Source organism: Tetrao urogallus (genome assembly GCF_951394365.1).
Source record: "Tetrao urogallus genome assembly, chromosome: 7".
In the NCBI taxonomy this organism is placed as follows: Eukaryota; Metazoa; Chordata; class Aves; order Galliformes; family Phasianidae; genus Tetrao; species Tetrao urogallus.
In genome coordinates this window covers 51,522,089-51,545,173 of record NC_136820.1, presented here as the reverse complement: position 1 = coordinate 51,545,173, position 23,085 = coordinate 51,522,089, and the positions used below count along the sequence as shown (strand labels likewise).

At 46.6% G+C, this 23,085-nt stretch overlaps 1 protein-coding gene across 1 annotated transcript in view; it reads right to left on the bottom strand.

The window, feature by feature from the left end:
* SMARCD3 (SWI/SNF related BAF chromatin remodeling complex subunit D3) overlaps nucleotides 1–22,117 on the bottom strand; it is a gene marked incomplete at both ends in the record, with an annotated part of 56,816 nt that extends 34,699 nt beyond the window's left edge. The window contains 3 exons of the mRNA XM_079538516.1: nucleotides 6,237–6,279; nucleotides 9,355–9,572; nucleotides 22,040–22,117. Of these exons, the coding sequence (XP_079394642.1) occupies nucleotides 6,237–6,279; nucleotides 9,355–9,572; nucleotides 22,040–22,117 (339 nt within the window). The remainder of the gene's footprint in view (nucleotides 1–6,236; nucleotides 6,280–9,354; nucleotides 9,573–22,039) is intronic.
* Between the last annotated feature and the right edge of the window lie 968 nt (nucleotides 22,118–23,085).

Sequence of the window (23,085 nt, the reverse complement as noted above, 5' to 3'; positions counted from 1 at the left end):
CCGACGGCAGTCAGCTCTTAAATGGGCCTGGGAGGGGGGCAGCCAGGCTCCAGCCCTCCTGCAGAGGTGAATCGCCTTCACCTGTGCCCCAGGGCCGACCCAGCGCCGGCCTCAGGTGGTCAATCAGGGGTTCAGGCCGCGGTTCCGCAGTGCCCACACACCTGTGCTGTGCCTCTCCTGCAGTGCGCAGCGCAGGGAAGGCAGGGTGCTGAGCTAAAACAAAGGTTCACTCGGCTCAGTTTTGACCGCTCTTATGGTCTTTTTCAATCTAGTACTGGAATATTTTGGTGGAAGCACGGTGATGATCCAAGCTCGTACCCTGTCCAATTTTACCTCAAGAATGAGAGAATAATCGAAGGTAAGCCCCAGGAGCAGCACATCACAGAGAATAATTCGATTTGTTTCTCTAACGTAATTGCTTAAAAAGAGAAAGATACTTTTGAACTGCGACCAGCAGTACATAATTCATTTTTCTGTTTTCTTCATAGGTAGCTGAAGCTCAGTTATCTTGGTGTATCTGTGGTAAGGATCTGCACAACCTACAGATTTTCTTCTTGCATTTTCCCCTAACTGAAAAGCTCATAGCTTTTCATGCAAGCTTTCTCTCTTGTACGAGAGTTTTAAGTATGAACGTGTGAAGAGTACTTCAAGACCTGAATTATCTACTCTGCTCTTTTTCTATTTCAAGAAGCTACAAAAATTACCTAGCAGCAGGAACTCATCATCTGATAGTCTGAAGCATGTATGCTAAATCCCTCTCTTATAATTACATGGATAACTGGAACAAATTAGCACTAACATTAGTAAGGTAGGGTTTTTCTAGGGGCTGAGGATCTTTTTCTTTCTATTGTGAAAATTCAAATATTTCAAAAATTTTAAAATAATAAGAACACATTATTAATCTCTGCGCTTTTATCCTTCATTCCCATGGACTTATTTTATATTGACGGCTGCCAAATAGCGCAAAAAAGAATTGTGGTGATGAGGACAGTGAGCAGGACCAGCATAATGAGGAAGGCTCACAACTTCCTTGTAAAGGCAGCGCAGTGTGCGTGTGCTTGTCAACAAATACACACAGCTTGTGAAACAAGCAGATGGAATCCAAAGTCAGCAGTGCTAGAATCCAGTACAAATCCAGTTGCAGCACTACTATTTTTTGGATAACCAAAACATCATGGGAGAGCTTCTATGACTGGCATGTGATGTCTTGGAAGGCAACGAGAACCAGCTGCACACTACACAAAGGCCTCATCTAGAAGGTGAGCGTTGCACTAAAGCAGCTGACACTGTGGGATGCATCTCCTACAAACCAGCTGATCAAGGAGAAGACAGAGCCTGTGAAACATCTTTAAAATGCTCCACTGTAGCAGACCCTCATACTTATGGAGGACTTTAACCACCATGACATCTTCCTACGGACAGCACGAGGCATAAGCACTAAGGAGATTTCTGGGTTGGATTGATGACAACTTCTTAACGCAGGTGATGATGTGCTTTGCTGAACCGATTACAAACAAGGAAGGAAGAACTGGTTGTGGATACGAAGATTAAAGGCAGCCCCGGCTGCAGAAAAAGAATGAGATAGTGGAGTTTGGGATGCTCTGAAAGAGAGCGAGATCAGGACCTCAGAAGAGCAGCTTTTGGCATATTCACGTATTTGCTCAGAAGGATTCCATGAGATGACAGCGATCCCCAAAGGACAAAGGAGCTCAGGGGAGGTGGGCTGACCTTCAAGGACAGTCTTTTCAAAGCACAGGGGAACAATCCAGACCAGTGTGCACAGTTGAGAAGGCCTGGCAAAAGATGAGCAGAGTTAATCAGGGAATTCCTGAATGGTATCTAATGCCAAAAAAAAAAAAACAAAACCAAAAAAGAACGATGGAGACGACAGCCAGATCTCGCAGCTTCTCTTGGTAGACATGTGCTCCACCCTGGCCCACGTGGCCCACTGTGGGCTTCACTCCAGTTTCTTTCTGGCCTGTGTCCAGAAGTTCAGGTGCAGTCTCACAAGTATGGCATAGCAGGGAATAGCCTCTTTCCTTGACAGGATGGCATCGCTCAGGCTGACACAGCCCAGCATAATACAGCACGCACATCAACTGCCTCCTCCAGGTCAGTGACAAAGGTGCTTAACAGAACAGCTGCTAAGACAGATCCCTGTGATACTTGGCTTATCCCTGTCTTCCACAATGGGTTGTGTGACCCATTGGACATTATTCTCTAAGAACAATCATCCAACTGTATTTTAACTTGTATGGTTGTCCACCTAACTACACCAGAATGTATCAACTTGAATATGAGAATATAATGGGGAAAAGTGAAAAATTTGCAAAAGCCAAGATAAATGAAATCCATCCACTACCATCTCTTGGTCACAGATCCAATTCCACTTCATTATTTCATCTTTGCTACTGCTAAGATTGCCATTTCTTCCTTATGAACAAATAGCAGATCCAGACGTCTCACTTCATCCTGGTAGAGGTGGAGAAAAAGGGGACAACAGTCATGCAGTAACCACAAAACAACAGGACAGCTATCACAGTATGAGAGCAGAGCAGAGGAATCCCTTGCAGCGGTCAGTGAACAGCAGCAGGAGCTGACTGTTTATAAAGGAGAATGAAGAAGAGAGGATTAAAAAGGACAGCTGCATCAAAACCCACCAACACAGCTAGACAAGAAGTTCTCTGAAGAATCTGGGAAGCACTGAGAAAGACAGTAACTAACAGTGAGCAGTGAGATGAGGGAGGCATAGTTTCCTGTTCTAAAGTTGCACTCCACTCAGCAAGCTAAATAGGGAAAAGAGATGCACAGCTGTGGAGACAGAAGAATTTTCAGTGGAGCTTGTTGCATCAGAGTGAGTAGGCATAAAAGCTGAAGAACAGAACAGTGAATCACAGTGACAGTGTCTGGAGAAGTACATAATGACTCCCAACTAAGGAAAAGACAGACAGTGACCAGAAGTAATGAGCAGACGTGGCCGGAAGGAAGACAGAAGAGCCGTCGGATGTGCGGTCCTTTCCCAAAGGGCAGCTTGTGGCCGGAGCTCAAAACTGAAGCGCGCCTTATAGACTCAGGTCACAAAGGCCACGTCAGCTGGTGATACCTGCACACGCCTCTATGAATGAAGATGCCTACGAACTGCTCTGAAAATGAATGAGGGTATTAATGACCTGAGAAAAAAGAAAGGATCCAGGTGTAAAGAAAACACAATATGACATATGCTGCAGCACGGAACTGTAATCAACGTTGAACACACAAAAAAAACTCTAAACCTTGTTATTTTACAGTATGTCAGCCTACACTTCATGAAGTCTCTTTCTGTTCATTAAAACTGCATTTTAGACAAAAGGTACTCAGCAGATCCAGTCTACTTCATTTAAGTAAAGCATTTAACATGCAGTCATAAAGGGAAGAGCTACTAAGACTGAAAAGGTGGGCATTAGAACAAAAATGATGTGGTAAAGAAGTGGCATGGAAAAAAAAAAAAAGCAGAAAGTATTCCATGGACTGGTGTTGAAAACAATTTTATTCATGTAATTGTATTAATAGCTCTAGCATTTTAAAAAAAAAAAAAAAAAAAAAAAAAAGAAGTATACTAACAAAACAAAACTTAATGATAAAGGATGTAAGGAAGCTTAGAAATGTGCAGTAGAAGTGGGATGAAATATAACATTACAAAGCACAGGATCATGCTCCTTGAAGTCTGTACCAATAATTCCTGCTCTAACATGGGAATTCATCACTTGCAAAAACAGAAATACTTGTATTAGTCAATCATAGAATGACTATATGCTATATCATGTGGAAAGGCTGTAAAAAAAGAAAATCTAATTCTAATGGGCATCACTTGCTCTTTCCAGTGGACATAAAAATGCCTCTGTGCTTTTCAAGTATTGGTGATACAATATGTACAGTTCTGGTTTCCCAAGAATTAAATTAAAAGAAGTTTAAAAGATGTGAATTTAGCCCAGAATAGACATAATGAAGGACTGTGAGGATTAGAAACACAGGGAGCCATTTGTATTTGGAAAACTAAAAGCACTGCCCTAGCTAAGCCTAACAACAACCAAAAAAAAGTGTGGAGGAGAAGCTGCCAAATCTGAAATACCTCAGAAGTAAGGAAGCTAATTAATCTTGAGGCAGAAATTGCGTGCGATGGCTTCTATGACAGAGTGAACAAGACTGGATGTGACAGGAAGTTCCCTACATTCCCTCATATTTTCCTGTGTGCAGCAGTTTGGTAGGCTGCACTGTTCTTGTACAGTGATACCTACATGAAATTAAGCTCATGTCAAACAGCTGCACTGCAGCAGAAAAGCAGCCCCAGGCAGCCAGCAGCAGGCTCCAGCCCAGGCACAGCCTTGGTACAGGACCTGAAGTCCCGCCGCTGGTCAGCCATGCAGCTGCCTGGCCCGCTCAGCAACTGACCCTGAGGACTCACCCCCCTCTCTATTACATAAGAGTTCTCAGCAGTAAAATGTGTTTAATAGAACAGTTCACAGTTCCCAGGAAACACAAGGAAGAGTCTGCAGAATGCCTGCAGCAAAAAATGCTGACTGGCTGAAAATCACTCCAGAAGTAGATTTGGGAAGTTGGAACTTTTACCCTGTTTCATTTCATTCCTTATCCACAGTGTAAATCTTCCACTTGACAGGAGGCTGATTTACACAGCATTTCGCTGTCTCCTGAATGGTGAGAATCAGGAGGTTCTGATACACTTGACTGTGCCTAAAGAAGTACTTTAGTCCAGACACAAAATCATACCACTGATACCATCGTTTCAACTGCACTGATAAGAACTCCATTACTGACAGGACTCTAGCAATTTGTGTTGTCTTATTACTGCATCAGTTAAAATTACTGGCTGGCTGTAACAAAGGTAATGAAAGAGAGAAAGATTTGGTGACAGCGTGGTTCTGAATGGTGCAAGCACTGGTGCAGCTTTTTGACTTATATGAAGGGTAGGCTCCATCCATTAAAACTTATCACAGACTTGATAAAGAGGTGTTAAGTCTTCTATTGCCAGAGAAGTTTGGCTACCTCTTTTAAGTTTTTTCTTTTTAAGCTTTTAAGTATTCATATGTTTAAAATGCCATCCATAAAGGATGATTGTCTCTGAAAAACAACTGTGAGACAGACAAGAAATGTGGCTTTCACTCTAAGAAAGTACAGACCCTAAGAAGGAATGAGGCTTTAACACACCATGGAGACTGCAAGTAGTTCAAAGCTCTGGACTTCATCGCAGCCTTCTCCTTTCAAGACAGCAGCATGAGAAAATGAATGGCTAACTCATGAAGCCTGTACTGCCACAGAGTGACAGGAAGTGAACATTTGCTATTAGGTGTACCAAAAAGGGCTCGTTTCTTCAACTGGTTGTAACTGGGCACCATTGGAATGTCACAGAAGAGAATCTGGAGGTTGCTGTAGAGTTTGGGTTTACACCAGCAGTTGAAAGGCAGACTTGAAGAAGAGAGCTACACACCTCTGAAAAGAATTCTGAGCCCAGAAAGATCAGCAGAAGCCAAAGAAACCAGGACTACCTTATGATGAGTGTGTGCGCTTTGAAGACTTGAGGGTCTTGTCCTTTGGGACCATCCAGGTTTTAGGAGAACTGTACTAAGTAGGGGACAGAAACAGAGAAGCCTGGGAATAATGAAAGAGGAATCCTTGTGTTTAAAAAGGAAGTGGAAGATTTAAGCATTGAGGATCAAGCATATTCAGCAACTGAAAGATAGACATATCTGCAGAGATAAGAGAATTAATAACCGAATAACACAGGCCTGTTGAACTCTGCTGTTTATATCGATTCTAAGACGCAACTGCAAAAATTAGGAGCTGTCAGGTGTTCTGGGCCAGGGAGAACTAAGAACAAGTCCACCTCCTACAAGCACAGCTGCACTCTGAACCAGCCTTAAAAATTGATCAAAAACATCTTTAAGCCTCGAAGGGCCCCAGCATCAAGTCATGTACTTCACAGTCCAGCAGCACTGTCCATCCAGCAAGTGGCAGTGCTGGCACAGCTAGCCCAGCACAAGGGGATGACACAGGCCAGGCTGCACCCCACGCTCCCAGCCCCCGGCCCCAGCCCCAGCCTGGCTCTCCAGACTTTCACCCACTGCCTACTTACTTTTTAATTAGATTTTTAAACAAAAAGTGAAAGTATTTTATAAAATCCCTCTAATTACGCTAAGATGCTGAACTGATTGTGAAGGGAATAGGAAATGAAAGCGACTCACCCTCTGAGGGAGAATTTTGTCAGCCATCTTCCTCCTCTTGGCACTGTACATTTTTTAAAGAAAAAAACACGTTACCATGGTGACAGATCTAGGAGTAACGAGGCCACCTGCTAAATTATCCTGACATCTCCACATGCTGGTGCACAGCTGTGCATGCATCAGCAAAAGGGTCTCACCCATGCCCGGGACCTAGGACCCCTTCTCTCAGCAGCCTGGGGAGGTAGTTAGCTAAGAACAAATCAAGGCTGTCTGTTATGCATCTTGGAAAGAAGTACGCAAGTTCTTTGATCACAGCATCTTCTACGGTGCAGAGCAGCAGTGTATGCAAGTACGTGTGCACATGCCATCCATGGATGCAGAAAGAGCATGTCGAAGGACAGCACGTGTGTGGAAGTGTGCACAGACATATCTACGTCCACGCACGAGGAAGAGGTGAGTGCCTTAAGCTGAATGTAATCTTGTTCAAATGGATCTGAGCATGCATTCATTTATGTCCCAAATTGAGTGGCAATGTTCATTTGTGTACGAAAACACACGTATTTATGCACCCTTACATAAATACACTCGTTTCACTGAAATGAATGACTTTCAATGCTGTCAGTTTATGTTTTCATGCTTGTTCATCATTCATGTTATGAATGTCAATGCGAGAAGATAAACGTGTGCTGGTAGTGCGTATGCACAATGCGTCCGTGCCCATACACAAGCACATTTATGGCTGCATGCTTTTAAACACACTCCTGTGTTCGCACGCATACAGCCAAATCTATATATGCCTCAGAAATGGTACTGCTGGGAAGACTGCCAAATACATTGTATTTTGAAGCCTTCAGATTCTGAAAAGCTTTTGCTCCCATCAAACTGTCACCTCACTTTCTCTAGCAAGGCCAAGAAGAAATTCAAGCCTTACTCTTCACCTCCATAAGCTGTGAAGCCTTTATCTTAAGCAGAAGGTTAATCACTCCATCTGTGACACAGACCAGTGAGGTCAAGACGACTGCCTGCTGCTGATCTGCTACGTCACGGGACGCCCTTCCACACAGCTTTCGTCTGGGAATTCTGTCGTCAGCCTCGTCCACATCAAAGCTGCTTCTGCACACACCAGTGTGGCCAACTCCCTTCTCACCTTTGCTAATAATAAGCCTGGCCTGAAATACCAGAGTCCTCCTGCACAGAAGCCTAACTCTGAGGAACTCTTTGTTCTTGGAGGTGAAAACTACATCCTTCCTTGGGCAGAAAATTTACGCACGCAGTCACACACAATTTCACAGATGAACAACGTCCTTTTTTCAAAAGTGCAGAAATAATGGGACCGGAACATTAAACATGAGGTTTAAATCTCCAACACCTCCTGCAAATGACAAAAATCGAAACTGCACTGAAACTCTTTGCAGATTCTGGAGCAAACTCCATCCTCTAGAGGGAAGTGCAACATGCACCCACAGCAACCCCAAAGGCTTTCAGCTAAATAGCGAAAACAAACGTGACAAAACCCCAACAACTTGGCTCTAAAAACTTTTCCGTGACTCTGTTACAAAAAAGAGATTTACCTGCCTTCTGACCTTCAAACCTGCAAAGAAAGGAAAATTACACTTTCTTGGCCCTTTATTGCCATGAAACATGGGGCTCAATTAATCCCAGAATGGGACTCAACGTTTTCCAGAAAAGTCTGCCTGAAAAACTAGGGAAGTTTTTCAGGGAATGGGAAATGACAGGGAGGTGGGAATGAACCAGGGGAAAACACTGAAAACACTGCCTGGAGTGACAGTACAGCAAAGGAACAGAAACTTCCCTGAGAACCTAACATGCATTGGTGTAAACTGGGCTCACAATAGTGGTGATAATTGCTAGAAATTAAAAACTGAACTTGAGAACGGGGAGGGAGGAACTGCTTCCTTCTGTGATTTATGGCATTGACTTTCAGGAAACAAACTATTCTTCTTCAATTATCCCTGGAAACTGGTTAGTGACTGAAGTTTAACTTCATCATCCCGCTGTGGCAGTTTTCAGGCTGTCTCCATCCCATTTGTCTGAAGGCTACGCGTTCTCGTGTGCAGTTTCCTGGAGGATCTCCTGGGAGGTGCCATGGAATGCACATTTTTGCTAGTGCATGGGCAAGGCCTTCATGACGCACATGCATCTCATGCTGCACCCACACACATTCCTTCTATATTTAATCTTGTTGAACCTTAATATATTAATTCTCTCAGGACTTGTGTCCTTTCCAGATGCATCCAAGACATAAGCATTCTCAAGTCTGGCTTGCCGACCCAAGGCCTATACAGTAGAGCAGGGCTCCCGAAGCACTGATCTTAGGAAATCATGTTTTACATAAAGCCGGGTACGATGACCCCACTAGAACACTGTATGATCCTATATATGCCCACAGGAATCTTGCAAAAGGCAGTCAAACCTGGGTGATTGCACCCTATCAGGAACTGGCTCACGCCTCAGAACACAAGTATGATAAGGTCTGATCAGTTGCAGAAAGAAACTGGAAAATTATTATTTAAGACAGAATGTAATCAGCGCTGTACAAAGCATGCATATAATTGAAAGAAAGCTCCTTAAAAAAAAAAAAAACAACTTCTTTTTCTTGTAGAAAAATTCCCATGGGTACTTCTATCCCTAAACGCAGCAATACCTGCAAATTGCAAGTTTTATGACCACTCATCTGAGTGAACATATCAAGTATGGACATTACCAACAAAAAAATCTCTTCCACTTGTCTCTTGTTTACAAACCAATTTGTTAGCCAGTCAGAAATTAGAGAAACGTAGAGAACAGATAACAAATTACACAATAATTGCATTACATTAGAAACGAATTGATCGTTAACTTTATGGGCTAAATGTGATGGCCAGCTCTATAGCCTGATACACCCACAAGCTGAAAGCATTTCATCAGCAGAAACAGACTTTATTAAAGGTCATTGTCTTTAGAGACCATTCCTAAGCAAAGTATGGAGTAAAATTTACCATTTTTTTTCCTGCTTTAAGAAACTGATGCTATATAAATCTTCTGGTTTGTCTCATTCAATCTTAAAGCTCTTACTTATTACTAAATAAAGATTTTCTTCCTCGTTTTTTTCCCCACCCTTCCTTTCTGGAATACTCACCTCCTGGTTCGGTTCTGAGTAGCTTGCTGCTGCTGCTGCACTTGCTGCTGCACCTGCTGCTGTTGGACCTGCTGTGGTGCAGTACGTTTTCTCGTTGTTTCCATCACAGTCTGGGGCATCCCAGGTCTCACCGAGGGGCTTCCAACATATGGAGGGCCTGGGGGACCCATGGGAGCCCCCTGATGGGGCATTCGAGCTCCTGATGGCATCCCAGGTCGCTAGGGAAGAAGCAAAACAGAAAAAAAGAGACAGTTTGGTCCCTGCTTCTCCAGCTGCATTAATATTTGTACACAGTCACACTCAGCTCCCGCAAGTTCCCCATTTTTACCAACCTTACATATAAGCAGCAACACAGAGCACAAGAGATCTGAATTGGAACTCCCTGGACATCATAAAGCAGAACACAGTGATAATGGGGACGGGAAACAGAGATGAAGAAGACTGGACATGGGAAAGCACTCAGTGGTCAGTAGCATTCAGGCCAGCTTACAGCAGACAGCTCTACCTTCTTACCAAAGCTGGCACGGCATGCAACACGCGGTTCAAATAGGTGCAGTCCACATGCCAATCAAAGCAAAAGCTTTGTGACTTCTACAGTACTGCAGATTTTGAATGGACCAACTGATTGCTGTGATCAGTAGGGACACTATAACAGGCAGAGCTGAACTACGGAAGCACTGCAGTAAAGCATTTTCCAGTGAAAGCCTTTGCCTCCACCTATGCTGGAGAGCATCCCAAGTTTATGATATGACAAGAACCCTTAAGAAAAGGTCATGTCTCTGATCAAGAAGAAAAAGAAAGTGATACTTTGTCAGCAGCCCCTGCAGGTATTCTAAAGTCCAGACATCTACATTGACTTCACCATGCTCTGAAATTTCCCTTTAGGTGAGACTGCAAACTTAATGCTGAACAAGACTCTCAGGAAAGCTGATGCCATACTGAGGCTTATATTCCTCAAGGAAAAACACCATTAAAATAATTGTTTCCTCAAAACAGGAAAGCGGAAAGATTTTAGTTTCACTCTAAGAGGAATGAAAGTATTTATTAGAGATCTTTACCTATCTGTGAAAATACACAATGCACACACACATTGCATACATCTGAACCAATATATAAATAAAAACTATCATACATAAAAGTAATTTGAAATTGCAAGTGTAAAATCCTACATGTGACAAGGAATAACTGCAATATCAGTACAGGATGAAGGCCAAGCTGCTGGAAAGAAACGCAGTAGAGAAGGACCTGGGGGTCGTGGTGGCCGACAGGCAACCAGCAGTTGACCACAGCTGACTGTGGACCAGCAGGGTGTGCCGGTGGCCAAGGAGGCCAATGGGGCCCTGGAATGCACTGCAGAGAGTGTGGGAGGTGATGCCCCCCTGTGCCCTGCCCTGGGGGGACACGGCTGGAGCAGTGCACCCAGCGCTGGGCTGCCCAGGTCCAGGCAGATGGGAACTGCTGGAGGAACCCAGTGGAGGATGCGGAGATGGTGGGGCCTGGAGCAGCTCCTGGTGGGGCCTGGGAGAGCCCTGGGCTGCGTGTGTGGAGGAGAGAAGGCTGAGGGACCTGAGCGGTGCCGATGGAGACCTGAAGGGAAGGGCAGGGGAGGGGGCCGGGCTCCATTTGGTGGTGCTCAATGCCAGGACGAGGAGCAGCGGGCGCAGACTGCAGCCCAGGGAGTTCATCTGAACGTGAGGAGGAATTGCTGTGCTGTGAGGGTGGCAGAGCCCTGGACCGGAGCCCAGAGAGGTGGGGGAGTCTCCTGTGCAGATCCCAAACTTTTCTGGACACTGTGCAACTGAGTGCTGCAGAGAGCTGCCATGGGGGATGGAGTAAAGGAGCTCCAGAGGTGCCTCCCAACCCCTACAGTTCTGGGATTATGTGATTCTGCAAACCCTCTCTGCAGCACAGGAAGTTTCGCACAAATGTAAGAAATTCTTCACAGTGGGGATGGCGGAACGCTGGAACAGGCTGCCCAGGGAGGCTGTGGAGCCTCCTCCGGAGATTTCAAGACCTGCCTGGACACCTACCTGTGCAGCCTGCTGTAGGGAACTGCTTTGGCAGGGGGTTGGACTGGATGATCTCTAGAGGCCCCTTCCAGCCCCTACAATTCTGTGAATCTGTGTGATTCTCTCTACAGATTCTTTTCATGAAACTATGAGGCCATAGCATCCATTATGGATAAATAATTGGTTATAGAACATTAATGAGGTAAAAGTAAATCATGACAATAATCTTAAGGGCATTTTCAAGAGCTCTGCAAAATCACGAGCAGCCTGGAGAGGGCAGATGTAGACTGACTGTTCACTGTCCCATCTGGTGCATAAACCACAGCCAGCAGAGGAACCCACGAGGAGTTAGGTTCATAGACAGAACGGGGTGGTTTCACACAGTGGGCAGTGAGTCTGTGGAACTACTTTTCAAAGAGATGTTAAAGACACAGAAAATATTTTTGGCTTAGAAACTTCTCTGAGGTAGCAGCAGTTGAAGACTGAAAAAGTATGGGGGAAAAGTATCCTCGTGGTCACTGAAGTGGGATGTGTGCACCCCAAGGGGTGCAGCGGGATGCTGGAAGAAAAGATTTTTTGTACCATTAAAAATGTTTATTTAATTGAGATTATTTCATCTTTGCCTCGTTTCTTTTTTAATCTCTGTTCATATTAGTAACGATAGGAATGCAAGACCAAAGGAGTTTAGAGACTGCTGCTTTGTACAGCACCCTGTCACTGCCTACTGGAGCCATCTGCTACAGCTGCTGTTAGACGTAGCATTGCAGGCCCAGGGGAACCTTTTCTGAGCCAGAAAAGCTGCTCTTATGTTATGCTCCAACTTACATTTTACAGTAAAAAAGCATCTCTTATGGCTGCAAACCCCAAGCAACAGTGCTTAGCTGCATCTCCAAATTAGCAACCCACATCCTCCGTAGTTCCCAAAGCCCCAGCTCAGGGCCCTCCCGGGTCATTACAAGTCTTAGATATTCCTTGTGCCTGGATGCCTGAAGGAAAAGGAAGGAAGAAAGAAGGGGAATGATCACTAAAGAACCAGAGCTATAATTGGTTTGGACAGAGAGGGAAAGTCGAGGGGAGAGAGCGCAGCACAGCCAGCCAGCCAGGCTTCAGCAAGTATTCACATAGGGGATTGAGTATGGGTATGGCCACTGAGCACAGAAGCAGAAGGAGGCAGCAAACAGGCAAAATGGAGGCTCTGTGCAGAGCTGAAAACATTTTCTCTCATAAACATTGAGCTATAAAGACTGCTGAAACACAGCAGCCGCCCCCTTTCCCACTTTCTGACCCAGACAAATGCAGTAGAAACAAATGGCCCAGAACAGGCTTCACACTTGAGCTTGTATTTAAGATCTTTCCGTTGTCTGTCAATCTACAAACTGTGGCCTTCTTCCAAATAAGGGGGCCTGCTGTTGCCTGTTGATCATCCCGGGACATTTGACAGTCATTCAGAAGAGTGAAGATCCCGGCATCTCGTGTTTCACTCCCCATGGAGACTGACTGGCCACATGGATCACACTGCAGGCCCCCTGTTCTGATTCCACATAGAACACCTTAAAAACTGGAGAATGAGGTCAGCAAGCCAAGCCAACTCTTGATCTAAGTCTGACACCCTTGAACTTCTTTCTGTTTCCTTTGTTAAACATTGAAATACTGAAAGGACCAAACAGAAGGAGCCAGCTCTAGCAAGTGCTGCAGCGCCGCGGGCAGCTCATCTGATCGCACCCCTTCACGCGCCTCACTCCTTCCCTTCACTTCTTGTACTCTCGTATCCTACGTCATATGTAGATACTGCACTATTCCTGCAACTGCCATCTCCCCACCGAAAACCCAAGGCACCCAAAAGATATGGAAACACTTTCTCTATTTGAACTGTTGTAGAAGGAGCACTTTATCTTACCTAAAGGCTTGTTCTGCTCTCAAACACATGCGCAAGAGAAGGCAGTAGCAGACAACGCATTGAATTTTTCACAATACTGACATAAAAAAAAAGTTGCCGTAATACTAAAGAGTATTACAGTTCTATCACATTTCTTCAGAGATCTGTGAAGTACCACTGCCTATGGATAAGGATCTGTCTCTGCCTCTGCCCTCATCCTCATGTGGCCAAGCTGTATTCCCTCACATATGGAAAGTCACAGCTGTCAGGTGAAGTCCCTCCTATTTTTAAGAAAGGGATAAAGAAAGACCTGGGGAACTACAGGCCAGTGAACTTCACGTCAGTGCTTGGGAAGATCATGGAGCACACGCTCCTGGAAGCTACATTAAAGGACATGCAAGACAAGGAGATGATCCACAACAGCAAGCATGGCTTCACCAAGGGCAGATTAGGCTTGACCAGTCTGGTGGCCTTCTATGAAGATAGGATAGCATCAGTGGACAAAGGAAGGGCAACTGATGTCATCTCCCAGGACTTCTGCAAGGCTTTTGATATGGCTCAACACCACACTCTTATCTATAACTTGGAGAGAGAAGATTTGATGAGTTGACTGTTTAGTGGATAAAGAATTATTTGGATACAACTGCAGCCAGAGCGTTGTGGTCAATGGCTCTATGCCCAGGTGGAGGCCAGTGATGAGCAGGTGTCTCTCTTGGGATTGGTGTTCTCAGAATCACAGAATCCTAGAGTTGGAAGGGACCTTCAAAGGCCATGTACTCCAACTCCCCTGCAATGCACAGGGACACCACAGCTGGATCCTGGCGTGGACCTTTTTGTCTCTCCCGTACTGAGGACTCCGCATCTGGACGCAGTGCTCCAGGTGAGGCCTCACAGTGCAGAGCAGAGGGGCAGGATCACCTCCCCGGACCCGCTGGCCACGCTTCCTTCGATGCAGCCCAGGATACAGTTGGCTTTTGGGGCTGAGGACGCATTGCTGGCTCATGTCCGGCTTCCCGCCCACCAGTAGCCCCAGGTCTTTTTCAGCAGGGCTGTGCTCAATCCTTTCATCCCCCAGCTTGTATTGGTAGTGAGAGCTGCCTCAACCCAGGTGCAAGATTTTGCATTTGCATTTGTCAGACCTCATGAGGTTCACATGGGCCTGCTGATCAAGTTCATCTAGGTTCCTCTGGTGCATCGACTGCACCCCACATATTGGTGTCAGCAGCAAACTTGTTGAGAGTGCACTTGACCCTACTGTCAATGTCATTGATGAAGATACTAAAGAGTATCAGTCCCAGCACTGACCCATGGGGGACACCACTCATCTTCAATATCTTTATCAATGACATCGATGCCGGGATTGAGTGCACCCTCAGCAAGTTTGCAGATGACACTAAGCTGAGTGGTGCAGCTGACACCACTTCTGGGAGGGGGGATGCCATCCGAAGAGACATGGACAAGCCTGAAATTGAAAACTGAACAGGTTCACCCACATGAACCTGACAAGTTTCAACGAAGAGTTGCACTTGGGTCAGGGCAATCCTAGATGTGTACAGACTGGGGGAAAAGCTCACTGAGAGCAGCCCTGCGGAGAAGGACTTGGGGTTCCTGATGAACAAAAAGCTGGACTTGAGCCGGCAGCACGCACTTGCAGCCCAGAAGGCCAATTGCATCCTGAGCTGCATCAGCTGAGGAGCGACACCAGGGCAGGGAGTGGACGTGCCCCTCTGCTCTGCCCTTGTGAGGCCTCATCTGGAGTACTGCGCCCAGATGTGGAGCCCTCAGCACAGAGAAATGTGGGAGCAGATCCAGAGGAGGCCACAAAGCTGATCAGAGGGCTGGAGCACCTCTCCTGCTCAGAAAGGCTGAGGGAGCAGAGCTTGTTCAGCCTGGAGAAGAGAAGGTTCTGGGGAGACCTCACTGCAGCCTTTCAGTACTTAAAGGGAGCTTATAAACAGGAGGGAGAGCAACTTTGTACACAGTCCAATAGTGACAGGACAAAGGGGAATGGCTTTAAACCAAAAGAAGGGAGATTTAGGTCAGATGCGAGGAAAAAATTCTTTACTCAGAGGTGGTGAATCCCTGGCACAGGCTGTGGGTGCCCCATCTCTGGAGGCGTTCAAGGCCAGACTGGATGGGGCTCTGGCTGACAACACATCCCACATCAGGGGTTTGGACGCAGATGATTTTAGGGTCCCTTCCAACCTAAGCCATTCTTGATGAGAACTTCTTTCTGATGGAAGAAATGAGACAGCAATGGAGAGCTGCTTTTCTGTGAATTTCTACTGCAAAGGCTTTCCTCAAGCATCATCAACATCATAGCAGCCAAAATGTTGATGTAGATAAAAAGAGGGCTGCTGTCTGAAAATCGCAGAGAGAGGACAAAAACACGGAGAACTGATGGGTACGAGGAAAAGAAAGTGTCAGGAAAAGCAAAGGCACCTACAGAAGGTTTGGAAAGGGGCTAAACAGAGAGCTGGAAGTCACTGCAGTGCAATACAGCGCCGAGTGTCCATACAGGATCTTACAGTTCTGAAAAGCAAATACTATCCACCTTGGTACCACGTAAGAGGATTCTGATGGCAAGCAGTGAACAACTACGGGCCTCGTGTTAAGAAATAAATTGATACATTTTCACAAGAGCAACAAAAATCCCAGAGTAGTTTGGAAGCTAAAAATAGGAGCTACCTCGTCTGGGCAGCCTTTCTTTACAACATAACATTACAGCAGCTGCTAATTTATTTCAGGTACGAGCAAGAAGAGGTTCAGATGATGCCTCGAGCTAAGAGCAGGTCACTGGAAGTGTTCGTAACAGCTAAGAAATTTAGCTAAGGTGATACTGCCTCATGGCAACGGAATGGTGACTGCACAAATGGCTTCCCAGCAGAGAATGCCCTACTGAATGAGTCCACATGGACTCACACCACAAAAGAAATTGTGGACAGCTTCTCCCCTGCCCTGCGATAGTTACAGATGTGACCTCACATGGGTTCCTGTTTTTAATATCTTTTACGAATCTTTTGCAAATTTAGTAAGCAGAAGCATCTATATTTTCGTTCTTATTGCTCACTGCCATATTCACCTTCCATTTCCCAAGAGCACTCACATCCTAGAAATAGGGTCCAAGCGTTCCACAGCTGTGACTTCCAAGTTCCATCTATTTTGAGAAATGTGCACAACAATCCAAAAAATCTTTAACTTAAAAAACACTACATTTTCAGAACTGTGCATTGTAACTTAAGACAAAGGTCAGGGAACATCTATTTCATGCATGCCCACCCAGAGCTCAGAAGAACGAGATATCAAACCTCAAACAAAGCACTTGGATACAAACAGTTCAAAAACAAACAAAAAAAACCAGCCTTTGGAACTGAAACCAGCAAACCCAATGCACTGCCTTTGAGTTCCATCAGCTCGCTACTTTTAATAAATCAGATCGCATCCACTGCAGTGATCTAATGTGCTATGGAATGGATTTGGTGTGAGGAACAACAGCCAGAATGTGCTTTCCAGCCTGTAAAAGGAGCGGTTCAGGGAGGGGACAGAGCGCAGAGCTCTGCAACGTCACTGAGGAGGAGGAGATTGATCAAGTCCTCAGTGCCTCTTCCCTTATAAGAACCAGACAGCGGCTAACAGCTGCTAGCACAAGGCACGTCTTCACGTAAGATAAGCTGCAAAAGTTTCCTGACACAGAACGCTGTGCCTGCTGGACGCTTACGTGCGTTCAAGTAAATATCAGCAAACTACTCTCCATCAATAATATTCGCAGAGGTACTAAACATGCAGTATTTCTCTGGGCTGGAAAACTCCAGAGCTACTAAGCGCGGAGCATTTGGAAGCAGTACTGCTGATTTTTTGCCTTGCAGCTTCCATGCAGTCTTCTGCTACTCCCCAGGAGCCTGGGCACGCGGGGCTCAACGACCCGGTGTGACTGGATTCGTGTCTCTCCAGTTTCTTTTGGAAGAAACAGGAGAGCAACTCGAACACCTCACACACCGTTCGCACACCTGCACCTCTGTTTATCAGCACATTGAACTTTTCGCAACGGACAACGTGAATATTTTTAAAAAGCTCATTTTTCAAAATCTCATGAACTACTTATTAAAGACATATCAGGAATTAGGATGGTTTGATTTTCTCGATTACGTGTGAACTTTTCTGCACCAAGCTCGGAGCGAGGAGAAGACCAGCCCTCTGGTCCCGCTGGCAGCTTGCTTTTGCTTTACAGTGCTGTACGTTGTGACTCTACCAGGCTTCTGCAAGCACCTTCCCAAACAAACGCTGAATTCCCCAGGCTGCCTTAAGCTCAACCCAAACATCTCCTTGTTTAATAAAACAGGAAATGCATATGCAGCAAACCAGTGCCTGTGTTCCAGAAACTGTGCTGTGACAACATCCTAGCACAGAGCACCCTGTATTAGGCCAGTGGAACAAAGCGTTCAAAAATGACTGTTCATGAAGCTCCTTTCTACCCCTTCTAGAGTTTGGGCACTGACAAGATAGTATTTAATCCGTGATAATAAAAAAAATGCTGAGGTATTTTTCAGTAGCAAAATCTGTGTCGTTATTTTTCAAACCTAATATTCTCCTCACATCACTACTTCTGTAGTGATTTCTTCAGCTGAAAGAATTACTTTTATCTACTTCATCAAATCAATCACCATTCAATTTGGGGAAAACACCTCTACTTCTCCCCATTATAACAGAATAAACACCATTTTGATGCCAAACTGAAATATGAATCCTTGAGGTCATCCAGTCCTTCCTTTTCTCGATAAAGCATCACCAAAGCCCCCATCATCTTTGACAGACATTTACTCCCTTAACCAGTTTCTTGCAGCCTCCAGCAACGGAGACTTTGCAGCTTTCCTCATCAATCTCCATCCCAAGGCATTACGAAAAAAACACACACGTACTTCCTACAAAGCCCCTCACGGCGAGTTCCACAACCTCTTATTGATGAAGACTCTGCAGCCCTCCCACTGTCACTGCCATCTGGGTTACTCCTCCTTTTGCTTATTTGTCATGCAAACCATCAACATGAAAAAAATATATTCTTCTAAGTACATTCCAACTGATTTACAACATCTTCTGCACCACCCCCCTGTCCCACTTCTTAATGAAGTTAATATTTATTTGCTTTCTTAGTAGCAGTGGCTGCTGCCACATAGTAGGCAGCCTGCAAAGACACCTGAGTCTTCCTCCTGGATGGTCACAGCTCATTTACACCCTGCAGTGTACGAGGAGGTGTAAAATTTATTTATGAAAGTCATTGCTCACCCCTTTTTCCATAACTTTACTAAATATTAAACACTCCATATACGTCCTTGGGACATCAGATGTGTCTTTTAACCTATTTTTACTTATTTAATTCCTGTATTAAGTATGTTTACATCATGGTATGCTTTGAGACCCTTCTTTCACTGTACTAAATGCTGTTTCACGTGAGACAGCTCCTCAACTTACTGTCAAACTCTACGAGAGGTGAACAACCACACAGTAAGAATGGGGATCAAAAAAGGAGTCACACAAGTGATGTACGGGTTTGTACACATTAACAGCAGTGAGGTATAATGACTATTAAAGTGTAGAGATTAGCAGGAACCATAAGAAAAGACTTATTAAGGACTTATGTTAAGAGGAAGAGCTTCCCAAGCACGACACAGAGAGCAAAGAACTAGATCCCTATACAAAGAAGGTGATGTGAACTGAGAAGTATATGGTAAATACAGAAAAGACCCAATAGCCAAGAAACAGACATGGTCTTCTATAGGCACAGCTTGTGCACGGAATTCAAAAAGACTCGTTTTGGAAGGAAGAAAAAGCGGGCACAGAGAAAGGACAGGGAAACAGATTTAAAAGGGTCGGAACAACCACACAAGAAAACGAACCCCTCAGCTGCGTGCCGTGTGAAGGTAACACTGCAAAGGCCTCAGTGCGAGCACCAGAGAGGAGAGGATTTCTGCAATTGAGTCGCAAAAGGACACAAGTCTGGGCAAGAGCTTTGACAAAATACACGGATCTTCCCAAGGCTCTACGTGAAGATACCTATTCGAGAAAGAAAGGAGGAAAAAAAAGACAAAGGACAAAGATAACATCCAGTGAAGGGATGCCGACAGAGAGGCTGACGTAGAGCCTCCAGGACAGAAACCGAGGAGCACCCAGCACGAAGATTAATAATTTGGTTTGGGTCAGAAGAGTTGAAAACAACCAGATCCCCAGAGGGAGATGTCATAAAGGCAGCCCAAAATGTCCAAAACACACCAATAAAAAACATAGAAGCGTGCAGGAGGTCATTAAAGCTGTACTTATCCATAAAAGTTCCGGAAATAGAGCAGAGGGGGAAAAATGACAGCGAAGGATGATGAAGCCTGTGCAAAAATCCCTCTTCCCACAGATAGGGTGTGTAAGGCCCTGATCCACAGCCCGGGAGTGAGGGAAATCTAACGAGCAACGGGCAGAAATGCGGCCTTTTGACAAGAAGAACCGCTCAGCAGAGGTGTAACAAATGACTCCGGCAGGACGCAGTGTCACACCTGAGGCTTCTGACCGCTGCCGGCTCTGACACTGCAGAGGGACCCCATCTGCATGACATGAAAGGAAGAAGAGACCTCCTGAGCCGGCAGCATGGCGGAGAACAAAGGCAAGATGGAACACAGGAGAGCAAAGGGCGAAGCGACCTTAGCAAAGGAATTCATGTTTTCAGAAAGATCAAATAAACCCAAAACCCAACAGCTCTCAGTAAATACTGCAAAATTCTCCTTTCTATTTAATCGTTCAAACAGCAAAAATCTTTCTCACAACATTCTGTCTAATACCCCTATTTTTGAAAAATGAGGCAATAACAATAATAATACCTGTAATAATCAAAACAGATAATTTTGCCAAGGAGAGAATAAACAACTAATAATCTGAAGAGGAGATTTTCCCTGACATAGTGGGGGAACAGCCTGATTTCAAGGCATTCGGGAAAAGTTTGCTCTTGAATGTTGAAGGAATTGATTCAGATGCAGACTCGCCGTGCGGTGATGAGACCGCAGTACGTGCGCCCAGGGGAGCGCCTTTATTTCATAGGATACGTAAACAGGTAAATGAAGTTGAAACGTTGGGTCTTTTGTAAGCAATGGAAGACTGACTGCCTCAGCCTGTTTTGATCAAAATGAACCTGAGATCAGGAAGAAACTAGAAGTGAAGAACAAGCATGGAAGCAAAAGCATAACCAAAGGAAATCATCAAGGAGGGATGCAGAGGGTCCTACAAGAGGAGCTCGGGCAAGGAATGCCGGACAAGAAACTCTGTTCCCACTGACAGGCAGTGGAAAGGTAACAAGTGAACAGATGCAGGTACTCAGGCAGTGCAGACAGCAAGTGAGACGCCGCTGGTGGCAAAGCAGCCCGTGCAGACAAGTCAGACTTCTCTAGCATCCAAACAAGTAACGGAAACAAGTTCTGCTGCATTAATTCTGGTATGAATTAACACTGCTCATGCATAAGAGGCTGGCAGGCTCCTTTCATATCTACCCGGGGAAGAAGCAGATTCATCCAACTATCTCAGCAACTCTTTGCGATACCAAAGGAAGAGCAGTGTTGTGCCGATAGAAACCTTGGGAAAGGAAACAGCCTCGCACGTGCACAGCCCTTCCAGGATGCCCACGGTCCGCCCAGCTACGGCCACCCTGAGCCAGACCATCTGAATGAACTCACATGTCCATAGCACAGCTACTGCCACAGATCTGCACACCTGCTTCTGTCGTATCTGCCATCCAGCAACAGACTGCTGATGTACATCGGCACCACACTGCCTGCTCACTGCTCTCAAAGAACAGAATGCCATCTAAAAGTCCTTCACCCTGCAAGCTCATCACAGCCAGGCTCTGCAGGAAACAAGCTAGATCCAATACATTTGGAGCTAGCCTGAGTAATGGAGAGAACCCAGAGGCCTGCAGTGAGCTCCCGAGATTCCTTTGTACAGGAACGCCCAGCAGATGTCTTCAAAAAGGTGTCACAGAAGGCGCCAGAATGCTCAAGAGAGAAAACACGCAGGGACTGTCTCCATCTGAACAACATCGGCATTTCCTGGGTCTTATTTCGTCAAAAGTGTATCAACACAAGGAATCCAAATGCTATAAATGGTGGTCGCTTCCAACCATCAGTCATTTAAAGAACATCGTTTCTGCTGGCAGCAAAACAAGGTTAGCATATCCCCTTAAATGGAGATCAAAGACCTGATTCCTTAAACAAAAGCTGGTGATTTTTTAAAGACCTGAGCGATTCCTTTAATTAAGCACGGCAACCTGGCGTTCCCTCGTGGGTGAGCACCCATCGACTGGCACAGATCTGCAGCGCTAATCTCTCCAAGCCCCTGAAAGTCACCTGTTAAGTAGCCAGAGGATACATCAGAGCCCAGGCTGGAGACGAGAACCAGAGGCAGCAGCACACGGCCGCATCGGACTAGCATCAGAATTGCTTTTCAAAACACAAGTTTGCTTACAGAACAAAGTGTCCTACAAGCCCGTTTGGGTCAGACCCGGTGCAGATCCCGCACCGTGACGAGGCTCAGAAGCATGCCATTCACCAAGCATGGAGAATCAAAGCAGCAATCACAGCACGCAACCCCCCAGACAAAGCCTTATAGCAACGGATCGGTCACATCGTGCTCCGGCAGCCCCGCGGCTCTCGGGCGAGGCGGGGAGCGGCGCCCCACGAGCGCGCTGCAGGGGCCGCTCCAGCCCGGCGCAGCCTCCGCTCTCCACTCATCCCTCGATTCGGAGCCAACCAGCTCGCTAACTTTCCCGACTCACCACCCCATGGACCAGAAACTCAAAAAGTTTGCTTTTCGTAGCTTTGCGAGCCCCTCCTGTAACTTCGTCTGTAGCCATCGGGGTCTGCTCAGCCTCTCTCACTCTCTCTCTTCCTCTTTCTTTCCCTTTTCTGCCTTTTTCTCCAACTCTCCCCTCTGAGTCCTGCTGGGCTCTCACACTTCTAATAGCGCGGAGTGGGGAGGGGGCCCCTTCAGGGCCTTCCTGACGGCCCACTCGCGCTCGGCCTCAGCTGCTGCATTCCTCCACTGATAAGCCAGAAATAGTTTGCGCTGCCGGGCTCTGCGTGTTTACTCTGCGGGGACAGAAAATCCCGCTTTTTAAACCTCTCTGTCCAAACACCCGAGATAAGCGGGAGGCAAATTGAAAACACGTCCCGGCCTTTCGCAGCAGAGCTGCAGCCGCTCCTCCTGGGCGCAGGGGATGGTAAATTCTGGGGGCGAGGGGGAGGGGGCGGCCTCGGCGGCGGCTCCAGCCCGGCTCCGGGGGACTTTTCCCATTAGGACACGCAGCGGGCGAGCGCCGAGAAACAATGGCGCCCCCCGTCCGCAGCGCTCCGCCCGCGCCGCGCTCCAGGCCCCGTCCCCGGGGACCGCCGGCAGCGCGCAAACATTCGCTGGCCGCGATTCGAGCGCGAGGCTGAGAACGGCCCCTTCGGCAGCAGAGGCGGCGGGAGGCGGAGAGCCAGAAGCGGGCAGGGAGGGCGCGGGGGCGAGGGGATGGCGGGCGGGCGAGGAGCGGGGCGGCGGGCAGCATGGCGGCGGCCCCGCCCGGAGCGATCTGTCCGGGGCGCTCCGGCCCCGCTACGACGGATCCATTACAGAGCCGCGTGATCGACGGCCGCAGGCGCTGCGAATACCGCAGCTGCCGTTACGCAGCCGCAGCTCGCGGCTCCTCGGACAGAGCCCCGCGCAGCACCCCGAGACCCCGCGGCCCAGCTGGGGGAAGGGGCCCTCCGTGATGGAGCGCGGCGATGACCTCTCCGCGATGCCGGGCGGCAGTGCCGCCTCCCATGACGGCACGGCAGC